The following is a 14,676-nucleotide window of genomic DNA, read 5'->3' on the forward strand; positions in this document are numbered from 1 at the left end:
GCTGGTCCCGTGGTGGAGCACCTGAAAAGGGCAATTCAGAAACAACTGAGTCTGGATTTTAAAAAGAATCAATATTTTCAAAGTAGAAATAAAAGTTGGAATATTAAGATACACAAAAATAATTCTGGGGGAGGTTGGATGAAGGCAATCAAAAGGTACAAACTTTCTGTTATAATTAGTACTAGGGATGTAATGTGCAATATTATAAATATGTTTGACAGTTAAGAGTAAATTCTAAGAGTTCTTATCAAAAAGAAAAATATTTTTTTCTATTTCTTTAAAATTTTGTATATGCATGAGATGATGAATGTTCACAAACCTTAGTGTGATAATAATTTCATGAGGTATATAAGTTAAATTATGCTGTACTCTTTAAACTTATACAAGTGCTGTATATAAACTATATCTCAATAAAACTGAAAAAAGGGAAATATCTTCAAAACCACCACAGCCTGTTTGACTTCCATTTGATCAGAATTGTAGGTTTCCACAGTGTTTTCTAAAGTTCAACACTGAAGATTCAGCACAGTTTGGATTTTTCCTGCAAACCCGCATGTGTCCATCTGGCAAGAAATTTAGACTGTCGTGGTTGAGAATATCCTATGAAGCACTGAGTCCCCTGTTCTCTAGACTAAATTCAGATAAGCTATAATTTGTAATAACACTTTGGTGTGCTAAAGTGGTCTGCTATTGACTTCATGCTCCTGATTCCCCTCTATATTGCAGTCTAAAAGAACAACCTGGGACTCCAATTAAAAAATAATAATAAATGAGAAAAAGGGTAGATTTAAAGTAGCATAAAAAATAATTCTGATATCATGATATGTGTAATCAATATGATATAGTAGCACACTGTAGTATTAGAGTAGTAATAATGTGGCATAAATTTAATATCTAAGAGAATGTGTTTTATCATAACTATTTTATTAAGGACAGATTGATTCATTGTTTATTATCAGAACATGCTAAATTTTAAGAATATATTGTATCTATTTTTAATGAATTTTCACTTAAAGACTATAACTTAAAATATGTGAAACAAAAATAAATTCAATGAGAAATTAATGAAGTATTACATAGCTCTCAACAAACAAGATCAAGTAGGTCAACAAAAGTTTTTAAAAAATAATAAAACTTAGGCTTATAATATAATTCTCCATTCAGAAATGTAAATATATACATTTATGATGTTATATATACAGTGCAATATTATTCAACCATAAAAAAAATATTGCTGTTTGGGACAATGTGGATGAATTTAGAGGGTTTTTTGCTAAGTGAAATAAGTCAGACAGGGAAAGAAAACTATATTTTCTTTTTCACTTTTATTTGGAATCTATTTGAATATTTTCACTCATACTTGGAATCTAAAAAAAAAAATAGCAAGAAATAGACTCAGAGATACAGAGAACAAACTGTTGTCAGAGGGGAGGGTGGAAGAATGGGTGAAAAAGGAGAAGGGGACTAAAAGGTACAAATTACCCATTATAAAATAAATAAGTCACAAGGATGTAATGCCTAGAACAGGGAATATTATCAATAATATTATAACAAACTTTATGTTTGTAATCTACAAAAAATTGGATAACTAGACTATAAACTTGAAGCTAATACAATATTGTAAGTCAACTACACTTTAATTTAAAAAAATGTATTATTAAAAAGGAAAAAAGGGAAGAAAAAGAAAACTTATGGTGCAAATAAAGAATATATACATTTATCAATGAGGAAAAATTTTAAGAGCATGTATCACTTTCACACAGTAAAGCAACCCACAATTATTTGAAAAATACAGGTTTTCTGTCAATATGGGACTCAAGGGGACCTTAGTGACTAGAAATGTACAATAATGAATAAGAATGAAGCACGGGATGAGATTCTGATCACCTGAAGCCACCAGATGAGCCACTGAGATGAGGCCACCAGAATATAAAGCCCTTACTCATCTAGCATCACTTACCTGAATATAAGACAATAAGAGAGTGGAAAACTAGTCCCACACACGGTCTTCAAATATGTACATGTGAGTATGTACACATGTATGTAGGCATATCTTAGCAAACATCAATTTGCCTCTTGGAGAACACATTCACAGTCCTGCATTTCTCCACTCCTCACCTTCAGGCTTTCTTCATGATGTGGCTGTTTAAGTAACCTAAGTAGAGGCCCCCAAAATGCCCAGAATTAGCTCTGTTTTTACTGCCTGATTCCCCAAACGTATACACTAGGCATTACTACTGTTATGTGTAACATTGACTCTGGAGGTTGCCGTGTACTCCCAACAGATAAAGCTGGTTGACTTTAGGGATTCTGGGAAACTTCCAGTATTTTGCAGTCCTGGAGGAGCCTGAGAGACAGGAAGTGAAGCTAAAACTTAATCTAGGACTAGATTAGGCTTTGCAGTTTAGGTATCGCAATGGCCCTCATTCCCATACATGTGTAGGTAGGAGAGCCAGGAGAGCTTTACTACCTGGCTGGAGTAGTCATGCTCTTAAATGCAAAAGAGGCAAACCCCTGTTGTTGATATCCTGACTTTCACTCTAACCTTTTTGCAGTTCAATGGCTTTTCATGGACACTTCCCAGGTCATTTTCTGCAACTCACATTTCGTCAGCCCTTATAGCCTCTCATGTTATTAGAGTCCCAACTTTCTGCAGTGGAAGCTGTATGGTTGTGTCTCTAAGCAGACACATCTTTGCTAGCCTGTTTATATGCTCTCAAGCACTGGATCCAGATTTGGCCAACGTTTCTTTTCTCATGAGTCCAGAGGAAGCAAAGTATTAAAGTTCATCAAAAAGTATGCTGCCGAGTCCAACACAAAATGCACAAAGCAGAACAAAACCATCACAAAATCTTGCAAAGGCTAAACAGAAATAGGACTCAGAGCTAGATTCTAAATCCTGATGTAGTGCAAGTTCTTCCTGCAGACAGGCTCTGTATGGTGACTTTGTTCAGAGTCAGTGTCAATAAGAGTGAAACAGTGACAGAAGAATGTGAGTGCCAAAACAAAGGTGCTGGGTCAGTCAATATATTAACAGAAAGAGTACATCAATATAAACATAGATGCACCTGCTCATAGACACATCCACACAAATTCCCCTGTAGAAGCTGTGACTCTTCAGCACACTTCAGTTCAGTCACTCAGGCATGTCCAACTCTTTGCAACCCCATGGATTACAGCATGCCAAGCCTCCCTGTCCATCACCAACTCCCGGAGTTTACTCAAACTCAAGTCCATTGAGCTGGTGATGCCATCCAACCACCTCATCCTCTGTTGTCCCCTTCTCCTCCCACCTTCAATCTTTCCCAGCATCAAGGTTTTTTCCAATGAGTCAGTTCTTTGCATCAGGTGGCCAAAGTATTGGAGTTTCAGCTTTAGCACCAGTCCTTCCAGTGAATATTCAGGACTGATTCCTTTAGGATGGACTGGTTGGATCTCCCTGCAGTCCAAGGGACTCTCAAGAGCCTGCTCCAACACCACAGTTCAAAAGCATCAATTCTTTCACACTGAGCTTTCTTTATAGTCCAACTCTCATATCCATACATGACTACTGGAAAAACCATAGCCTTGACTAGATAGACCTTTGTTGGCAAAGTAATACCTCTGCTGTCTAGGTTGGTCATAACTTTTCTTTCAAGGAGTAAGTGTCCTTTAATATCATGGCTCCAGTCACCATCTGCAGTGATTTTGGAGCCCCCAAAAATAAAGTCTGTCACTGTTTCCATTGTTTTCCCATTTATTTGCCATGAAGTGATGGGACCAGATGCCATGATCTTAGTTTTCTGAATGTTGAGCTTTAAGCCAACTTTTTCACTCTCCTCTTTCACTTTCATCAAAAGGCTTTTTAGTTCTTTGCTTTGTGCCATAAGGGTGGTGTCATCTGCATATCTGAGGTTATTGATATTTCTCCCTGCAATCTTGATTCCAGCTTGTGCTTCATCCAGCCCAGCATTTCTCATGATGTACTCTGCATCTAAGTTAAATAAGCAGGGTGACAATATACAGCCTTGACGTGCTCCTTTCCCCATTTGAAACCAGTCTTTTGTTCCTTGTCCAGTTTTAACTGTTCCTTCCTGACCTGCATACAGATTTCTCATGAGGCAGGTCAGGTGATCTGGTATTCCCATCTCTTGAAGAATTTTTCACAGTTTGTTGTGATCCACACGGTCAAAAGTTTGGCCTAGTCAATAAGGCATTAGTATATGTTTTTTCTGGAAATCTCTTCATTTTTCAAGAGTTCATTGTCATGATCCAACAGAGGTTGGCAATTTGGTCTGGTTCCTCTGCCTTTTCTAAATCCTGCTTGAACATCTGGAAGTTCATAGTTCACATCATTTTGAAGCCTGGCTTAGAGAATTTTGAGCATTACCTTACTAGTGTGTGAGATGGGTGCAATTGTGTGGTAGTTAGAGCATTCTTTGGCATTGTGTTTCTTTGGAATTGGAATGAAAACTGACCTTTTCCAGTCCTGTGGCCACTGCTGAGTTTTCCAAATTGTCTGGCATATTGAGTACAACACTTTCACAGCATCATCTTTTAGAATTTGAAATAGCTGAACTGGAATTCCATCACCTCCGCTAGCTGTATTCATATTGATGCTTCCTAAGGCTCACTTGACATCGCATTCCAGGATGTCTGGCTCTAAGTGAGTGATCACACCATTGTGTTTATCTGGGTCATGAAGTTTTTCTTGTTTAGTTCTTCTGAGTATTCTTGCCACCTCTTCTTAACATCTTCTGCTTCTATGAGGTTCATACTATTTATGTCCTTTATTGTGCCCATCTTTGCATGAAATGTTCCCTTGGTATCTCTAATTTTCTTGAAGAGATCTCTAGTCTTTCCCATTCTATTGTTGTCCTCTACTTCTTTGCATTGATCACTGATGTTGGCTTTCTTATCTCTCCTTGCTATTCTTTGGAACTCTGCATTCAAATGGGAATATCTTTCCTTTTCTCCTTTGCTTTTCCTTTCCCTTCTTTTCACAGCTATTCGTAAGGCCTCCTCAGGCAGCCATTTTGCTTTTTTGCATTTCTTTTTCTTGGGGATGGTCTTGATTCCTGTCTCTTGTACAAAGTCACGAACCTCCATCCATAGTTCATCAGGCACTCTGTCTATAGATCTAGTCCCTTTGATTATTTGATTATTTTGTTTTAATTTTACTAATCTGAAAAGTGTGAAAGTGGTTCTTACTAAATTACTTTATTACTCAGACGGTTGAGGAAAGCTTAATGTATTTATTACTTTTATGCTCAAAGGCTCATGTGGGTATCCCTGGTTGGCAGTACCTTGTGTATTGTCACAAATGGTGACCAAGAGGAAGCAGTACCCTTAAGAGTTCCTTGGCTTGCAAGGAGATCAAACCAGTCAATCCTAAGGGAAATCAACCCTTCCAATATTGATTGGAAGGATTGATGCTGAAGCTGAAGTTCCAATACCTTGGCCACCTGATGCAAAGACATGACTAATTTGAAAAGACCCTGATGCTGGGAAACATTGAGGGCAGGAGGAGAAGGGGGCAACAGGGAATGAGATAGTTGAATGGCATCACCAGCTGAAGGGAGAAGAGTTTGAGCAAACTCCAGGACATAGTGAAGGATGTGGAAGCCTGGTGTGCTGCAGTCTATGGGGCTGCAAAGAGTTGGACGTGACTTAGCAACTGAACAACAATGATTTCACAGGGAAAAGATGATTCAAACCCCCCATTTGGACCCTTCCTGGACTCTGTTCTATATATCTTCTACTTCCATTGTTTTACTCTATATCTTCTTGTTATAATAAAATTTCAATCATAAGTATATTTTTCTACATTTTCATGATTTCTCTAGAAAAGTATTGAACATAAGGGTAATCATTGTGACCCCCAATTTTTACTCGGCTGGGGGAACCTGAACTAGCTGATGACATCTGAAGTGAGAGTGATCTTGCAGGAATTACTCTCTCAGAACTTACAGTTTGGTCAATTCTAGATAACTATAAACACTGGGTAGAGAAATATTTTCCTAGTCATATTAGGCTAAATTAACATAAGGAAATTTTTTAATATAAATCACAGTATCCATACTTATTGTTGATAACAAACCACTTCAAACCTAGTCATTGAGGACTTCCACGGTGGTACAGTGCATGGGAGTCCACCTGCCAACACAGGGCACATGGTTTCGATCTCTGGTCCAGGAAGATTCCACATGCCATGGAGCAACTCAGCCCATGTGCCACAACTACTGAAGCCCATGCACTATAAAGCTTCTGCTCTGCAACAAGAGAAACCACTCAATGAGAGGCCCATGCACTGCAACGAAGAGTACCCCCTACTCACCTCAACTAGAGAAAGCCTGCATGCAGTAATGAAGACCCAGTGCAACCAAAAAATAAATAAAAATAAATAAATTTTAGTCAAAACTAGCAGCAGAAACCAACAATTTTAATTTGCTTACAAATCTGGCTTTTTAGTCAGTGCTCAGAGGGAGACTTTGTTTCTGTTCCCGTAGGTACTGGCTGGGGCATTTGAAGGCTAGTTCAGCTTGGCATCAGATAGAATGCTTAAATCATCTAAATACTGACTTACTCCAAAGTCTGGTGTCTGGGTTGAATGAACATAAACAGGTAAGGGCTTGAACAGCTAGGAATCCTCATTAATCTCTCTCCATCCATACATGATGTCATGGCAGCTTCGAGGAAGCTGGAATGCTTACACATAAGTGAGAGAGAGAAGAAGGAGAAGGAGATGGAGGAGGAAGAGGTGAAAAGGATAAGGGAAGGGAGGCACAGCTCAGGGAGAGAGGAGAGAACCAGTCTGTATTTCCTTCTATAACCTAGATTCAAAAGTTCACATTAGTCATTTCCAACACGTGGTATAAATATTATGATTAATCATAAAACATTGTGCTGAGTCATTTGTGGGTCTTTCTTATCTATATGTTTCTGGGTGGGTTAAATACCTACTCTTGGTATGTGTTAGAGGTAGGCAGTGCTCGATCATTATAGCTTCTGCAGGTTTTCTCCACTCATAGAAGACACACTTCCTACACAATCCATAATTTTAATTTTTCTCCTTGTGGTTGCATTATTTCAAGCTTTGAAATATGCCTCCTTTCTCAGGCCTTGTTATTCAATTATTCAGTATATCGGAAGCCTTTATTATTATTTATCATAGCTGGTACTACACTGGAGAAGTTTTTCATTCCCCTCTAGTTTAAGTATCATGACTCTCCTTTAAATAGTGGCCATGTTGACCCTATGGTGGGTATTCTCTTTCTCCAAATTCTGCCTTCATAGATTGGCTCTACAATATAATGACAAATCCTAGAATCATTTTTGTTTCAGCCTTCATGCATCTTTAATTATTTGCAGAATATCCATAATCATTGTCTAGAAGTCTTAAACAATAACTTCTAAACTGAATGAATTCCCATGTCTGAGCAGAGGCTCAGAGCTCCAAAAGATGCCTCAAGTTCTTGTACTTGACTTCCTCCCATGTTCCCAGAGAAACTGCCTTATAGATGTCTGTAGCCAAAAATGTTCAGTATAAAACCAACTTTTATAACTATAACCATCAGCAGAATTTCTCAGAATTCTGTCTTTTTAAGAGATTCTGACAGACACTGGAATTAGTTGAAAAGGGTAGGAGAGTTGACTTGAAGAATTAAAATATGAAATTAATTAAGATACATACAAATCTTTTTAAAATTAGAATTTTCCCATTTTTCATTATCTGTTCAAATTTCTCTGTTAATTGGAGGTGATATTCACACCCAAATTGCCTAGTTCTTCAAGGAAACAACAATTCTTGATCCCTAAATGTAAGCCTTCTGCAGCAGGGATAATAAAATAATGACCCTAAATGCAATTTAGAACTTTCCCGGTTCCTTCTCACTCACCTCAGCTTTCACCACTTTCTATTCCTCCTTAAACACGCAGGTACATTACACCTTAGCCTTGAAGTGACCAAGTGGTGAGTAAGTTATTATTTGCTCTTATGTTCTTATGGAAACATATCACCCTACTTTATATGTACAGTATGTTATTGTTCCAAGTGCTTGTTCTTACATGTATGACCACATATAACTTGCCCAACATGTATGTCTGTTATGGAAGAATATGTCATTATTTTTATTTAACAGAGGATAACTGCCTTGCTTTTAAATTCCTGTGAATGAGGTGGGTCTCCTTTGTCTTAGCCCATCTGTCCAATGATTTTGGTTGCAATCTGCAAGTATACATATTTTTCCCATGAGCCAATTCCTCCAGGAACAGCATATACTTTTTTTGTTTTCTCGTACCCACCAGCACTAATAATCAGAAAGGTTTCTGATCATGGATAATGTTTACAAGCTTCTTCTTCCAGCACCCACATTTTGTCAATTTGTCCCGAAACTCTTTGGTTTTCACTGCATAAATAATAGGGTTGAGCATTGGAGGTACAAGGAAGTAGAGGCTGCCAAGAATGGTGTGCACATGAGGTGGGATTCCCTGGCCAAAGCGATGAGTGAGAAAAGAAAACAGTGAGGGAGTGTAAGAGATAAGCATGACACAGATGTGTGTGGTGCAGGTATTTACTGCTTTCTGGTGGGCTTCCTTAGAAGAGAGCCGCATTACAGCCCGGATGATCAGCACATAAGATGAGGCAATAGCTGAGATGTCTACCCCAATAACCAACAAGGCCACCACCAGACCATACACCCTGTTGACTGTGGTGTCCACACACACCATCTTCACCACGGCCATGTGCTCACAGTAGGTGGTGGGGATGACATGCCTGGCATGAAAGGGCATCTGCTGGAGGAGGATGGGCATGGGGAGAATGAGCAGGACAGCTCTCACTAAACTCACGAGGCCGATGAGCCCGATGCGGCTGTTGGAAAGGATGGTGGCATAGCGCAGGGGCTCACAGATGGCCACGTAGCGGTCAAAGGCCATGGACATGAGGATGGCAGACTGCAAGACAGAGATGGAGTGGAGGAAGAACAGCTGGACCAGGCAGCCCTCAAAGCTGATGTCACTCTGGTCAAACCAGAAGATGCACAGCACCTTGGGGATGGTGGTCGTGGACATGCCCAGGTCCGTGAGGGCCAGCATGCCAAGGAGCAGGAACATGGGCTTATGCAGGGAGCGCTCTGTGGAGATGGTGAAGAGGATGGTGCAGTTCCCCAGGATGGTGACAAAGTACATGGAAGAGAAAGGAATAGAGATCCACTTGTGTTTGTCCTCCATCCCAGGAATGCCTTGGAGAAGGAAGAAAGAGGGGTGGCCCTGGGAAGCATTGCAGCCAGTCATGCTGGTCCCGTGGTGGAGCACCTGAAAAGGGCAATTCAGAAACAACTGAGTCTGGATTTTAAAAAGAATCAAGATTTTCAAAGTAGAAATAAAAGTTGGAATATTAAGATACACAAAAATAATTGTGATTTTTTATTAGAATAGAAAAGAATTGTATGCTATGGTAGAATATTAATAATGTGGCATAAAATTAATATCTGAGAGAATATATTTTATAGTAGCAATTTTATTAAGAACAGATGGATTCATAATTACCAGAACATGCCATTAAATTTACAGGGATACATTGAATATATTCTTTAATGTATTTTCACTGAAAGACTATAACTCAAAGTATATGAAACAAACATACATAGAAATACAGAGAAAAATTGATAAAGTATCACATTCCTTTCTCAACAAACCAAAGGCCAAATAAACAGGTCAACAAAAAGCTGTTTATAAAATAAGAGAACTTGAAAACTTACAGCAGAATTCTTATCCATGAGCTAAATAATACACATTTATTACAGGCTTAGGAATCGTGGGAACTGTAAAATGCTGAATAAGAATAAAGAAGGCAGTAAGATTCTGATCATCTGAATCTCTGAGATGAGGCCACCAAAATGTGAATATAAAGTCCATACTCACCTAGAATCATTTACCTGAATGTGAGGCAATAAGAGAGTGGAAAGCTAGTCCCAAACACTGTCTTCAAATGCCTGTGAGTGAGTACATATACATGTATGTAAGCATGGCTTAGCAAACATTCATTTGTCTCCTGAAGAGCACACTCATAGCCCAGCATCTCTCCACTCCTCTTGTTCAGGCACTCAGAATCCATGGTGTGTCTCATTAAATAACTTAAGTAAAGGCCCCCAGGGTGTCCAAAATTAGATCTTCATTACTCCTTCATCCCCTAAGCATCACACTACTGCTATTAATTGTAAGATGAACGCTAAAGGTTGCCCTGAGCTCCCAAAAGATAATGCTGGTAGACCTTAGGGATGTTGGGAATAACGCTGTCTTTGGCAGTCCTGAAAGAGCCTGAGAGAGGGAAAAGTGAAAGTGAAGTCACTCAGTTGTGTCTGACTCTTGCCACCCCGTGGACTATAGTCTGTCAGCCTCCTCCATCCATGGGATTTCCCAGGCAAGAGTACTGGAGTGGGTCACTATTTCCTTCTCCAGGGGATCTTGGAGAAGGGGGGTAAAGTTAAATCTGAGTCTGGGACTAGATTAGGGTTTTGCAGTTTGGACACCTTCAAAGACCCCATTCCCACATGTGTGAGCATTTGATAACCAGGGAGACTTTGCTTCCTGGCTGAAGTATTCAAGCTCATGAAATAGTCAGAGGCACAAACCCTGTTGTTGATACCCTGGTAAAGTGGTGTTAGTAGTCTCGAGTTCTGTCTATCCCTCAGTGCTTTCTGACTTCACTCTAGCTTTTTTCTCAGGTTAATAGTTTTGATCCAAACACCTCCAGGGCATTTTCTTCGATACCACCTACTTCACTCAGCACCCACAGCCTCTCCTGTTTCAGCATCCTCTCAATCTCTGAGTCCAAATGTGACCATGTTTCCTTTCTCATGGTTCCAAAGAGAGCATCATTAAAGTCTTCAAAAATATCTCTCCAAGTCCATTGCAAAATGCACAAGACAGAACAAAAGCATCATAAAATCTTTCAAAGATGTATCAGAAATGGGCCTCAGGGAGCCATATTCTAAATCCCGATGTAGTACAAGTTCTGCCTGTAGACAGGCTCTGTAGGGAGACTTTGTTCACAGTCAGGTGTCACTAAGAGTGAAACAATGGCAAAGGAATGTGAGTGGCAATATAAACAAGCTGGGTCAGTCAGTACATCAATAGAAAGAGTACATCAATGTACTTACGTGCTTAGTTGCTCAGTCATGTCCAACTTTGTGCGACCATGGCATGGACTGTTGTTCACTAGGCTCTTCTGTCCATGGAATTTTCGAAGTAAGAATACTGGAGTGGGTTGCCATTTCCTAATTCAAGAAATCTTCCCAACCCAGGGATCTAACCCAAATCTCTTGTATCACCTCCATTGGCAGGTAGATTCTTTACCATTACATCACCGTAAGGGCAAACATAGATGCACCTGCTCATAGAGACATCCACACAGCTTCCCCTACAGAAAGTTGTAACTCTAATAGCATGCAGAAATCTTGAGCTTAGTCATTTGTTTTTCTCTATGTCCCAAGGTGGTCCTGAATGACAGGTAACAACCAAAAATAACCATTTCTTCCTAGTCCTGCTCCCCATTATTTTATCCTCAGGCCTGTCAAATACCTGAACACAATTACTAAAGAAACCTTTCTTCATAGTATGCCCCTAATTCCATCAAGCACCTTCTATTATCAACCAGAGGATTCTCACTTTAGTCAAAACTTTTCACCTTAATTTTCTGGATAATCACACCACTCTGGGATAATAGCCCCATCTGATTTCTCTGCAAATAGTCTGTCCCTCTCATTAACATCTTACATGCCACATAGTAGGTTTCCCTGGTAGCTCAGCTGGTAAAGAATCTGCCTGCAAGTAGGAGGTCCTGGTTCAATTCCTGGGTTGGGAAGATCCCCTGGAGAAGGGATAGGCTACCCACTCCAGTATTCTTGGGTTTCCCTGGTGGCTCAGACAGTAAAGAATCCACTTGCAATGCTGGAGGCCTGGGTTCGATCCCTGGGATGGGAAGATCCCCTTGAGGACAGCATGGCAATCCACTACAGTATTCTTGCCTGAAGAATCTCCATGGACAGAGGAGCCTGGTGGGCTACAGTCCATGGAGTTTCAAAGAGTCAGACATGACTGAGATAAGTACAGCACAGCACAGCCCATGAGTGAGTTCAGTTGCTCAGCCATGTCCAACTCTCTGCGACGCCATGGACTGCAGCACGCCGGGCCTCCCTGTCCATCACCAACTCCCGGAGTTTACTCAAACTCATGTCCATTGAGTAGGTGATGCCATCCAACCATCTCATCCTCTGTCAACCCCTTCTCCTCCCATCTTCAATCTTTCCCGCATCAGGGTCTTTTCCAATGAGTCAGTACTTCACATCAGGTGGCCAAAGTATTGGAGTTTCAGCTTCAACATCAGTCCTTCCAATGAACACCCAGGACTGATCTCCTTTAGGATGGACTGGTTGGATCTCCTTACAGTCCAAGGGACTCTCAAGAGTCGTCTCTCAACACCACAGCTCAAAAGCATCAATTCTTCGGCACTCAGCTTTCTTTATAATCCAACTCTCACATCCATACATAACCACTGGAAAAACCATAGCCTTGACTAGACAGATCTTTGTTGGCAAAGTAATGTCTCTGCTTTCTAATATGCTGTCTAGGTCATTTATAACTTTCCTTTCAAGGAGTAACCATCTTTTAATTTCATGGCTGTAATCACCATCTGCAGTGATTTTGGAGCCCAGAAAAATAAAATCTGCCACTGTTTCCACTGTCTCCCCATCTATTTGCCACGAGATGATGGGACCGGATGCCATGATCTCAGTTTTCTGAATGTTGAGCTTTAAGTCAAATTCTTCACTCTCTTCTTTCACTTTCATGAAGAGGCTCTTTAGTTCTTCTTCACTTTCTGCCTTAAGGAAGGTGTCAACTGCATATCTGTGGTTATTGATATTTCTCCTTGAAGTCTTGATCCCAGCTTGTGCTTCCTCCAGCCCAGAATTTCTCATGATGTACTCTGCATGTAAGCAAAATAATCAGGGTGACATCACACAGCCTTGACGTACTCCTTTTCCTATTTGGAACCAGTCTCTTTTTCCATGTCCAGTTCCAACTTTTGTTTCCTGACCTGCATACAGGTTTCTCAAGAGGCAGGTCAGGTGGTCTGGTATTCCCATCTCTTTCAGAATTTTCCACAGTTTATTGTGGTCCACACAGCCAAAGTCTTTGGCATAGTCAATAAAGTGTAAGTAGATGTTTTTCTGAAAATCTCTTGCTTTTTCAATGATCCAATGGATATTGGCAATTTGATTTCTGGTTCCTCTGCCTTTTTTAAATCCAACTTGACTATCTGGAAGTTCATAGTTCATGTATTGTTGAAGCCTGGCTTAGAGAATTTTGAGCATTACTTTGCTGGCCTGTGAGATGAATGCAACTGTGCAGTAATATGAGCATTCTCTGGCATTGCCTTTCTTTGTAATTGGGATGAAAACTGACCTTTTCCAGTCCTGTGGCCACTGCTGAGTTTTCCAAATTTGCTGGCATATTGATTGCAGCACTTTCATAGCATCATCTTTTAGGATTTGAAATAGCTCAACTGGAATTCCATCACCTCTACTAGCTTTGTTCGTAGTGATGCTTCCTAAGGCCCACTTGACTTGGCATTCCATGATGTCTGGCTCTAGGTGAGGGATCACACCATCGTGATTCTCTGTGTCGTGAAGGTCTTTTTTGTATAGTTCTTCTGTGTATTCTTGCTACCTGTTCTTAATATCTTCTGCTTCTGATAGATCCATACCATTTCTGTCCTCTATTGTGCCCATCTTTGCATGAAAATTTCCCTTGGTATCTCTAATATTCTTGAAGAGATCTCTAGTTTAATGGTACATAGTGGGCATATGTAATTGACGAATGAATGAAAGACTAGGCAAATAATGTCATTTAAATATTAGCTAAATATGTTTCCTAGTTCATGAGATTTTACTTGTTTTTGTTTTCCCATGTATATAGACACCAAAAGCAAAACTTTTAAAAATAATTTATTTATTCATTTATTTATTGGTTACGCTAGGTCTTCATTGCTGCATACGGGCTTTATCTAGTTGCCACGATCAGGGGTTACTCTTTGTTGTGGTGTAAGGGTTCTGCACTATGGTGGCATCTCTTGTGGAGCACAGGCTCTAGGGCGTTTGGGCTTCAGTAGTTTGTGGCACTTGGGCTCAATAGTTGCAGCTCAAGTGTTCTAGAGCATGGACTCTGTAGTTGTGACACACGGGCTCAGCTGTTCCAAGCCATGTCGAATCCTCTTAGACCAGGGATTAAACCCGTTTCCCCTGCATTGACGGGCAGATCCTTATCCACTGTACCACGAAGGAATCCAGCACAACTATTTAAAGGCTATAACTTCTTAAATGAATTTATAAATTAAAGGCAAATCCAAACACATTTTAATGATTCATTTTATTTGAAATTTTGCCAAAGTGATTCTGAAATTCAGTAGTAAAAACAAACATTTGAAGATAATAATGATAAAATAAATGGTGTTTAATATTCTTATTTAAAGATATCTGTTCACTTTTGCAGTGTGCCTCAAAGGATAATATTGAGGAGTGAAATTTCTGGTTTGTAAGATATACATATCTCTAACTTTGCTAAGTATTTCAAATTGATCTTGAAACCAGTGGATGCACATTTAATATCCCATTGGCAATGCTTAAGTATTACTAT

At 39.8% G+C, this 14,676-nt stretch overlaps 1 protein-coding gene across 1 annotated transcript; it reads right to left on the reverse strand.

Moving 5' to 3' along the window:
* Nucleotides 1-8,295: 8,295 nt before the first annotated feature.
* Nucleotides 8,296-9,851, reverse strand: LOC122702016 (olfactory receptor 52E4-like). The gene is made up of 2 exons (XM_043915538.1): nt 9,819-9,851; nt 8,296-9,285 (listed from the first exon to the last, which is right to left on the reverse strand). Exons 1-2 carry the CDS (start codon nt 9,849-9,851, stop codon nt 8,296-8,298), a joined length of 1,023 nt encoding a protein of 340 aa, XP_043771473.1.
* Between the last annotated feature and the right edge of the window lie 4,825 nt (nt 9,852-14,676).

The sequence above is a fragment of the Cervus elaphus genome, chromosome 1 (genome assembly GCF_910594005.1).
Source record: "Cervus elaphus chromosome 1, mCerEla1.1, whole genome shotgun sequence".
NCBI classification, from domain to species: Eukaryota; Metazoa; Chordata; class Mammalia; order Artiodactyla; family Cervidae; genus Cervus; species Cervus elaphus.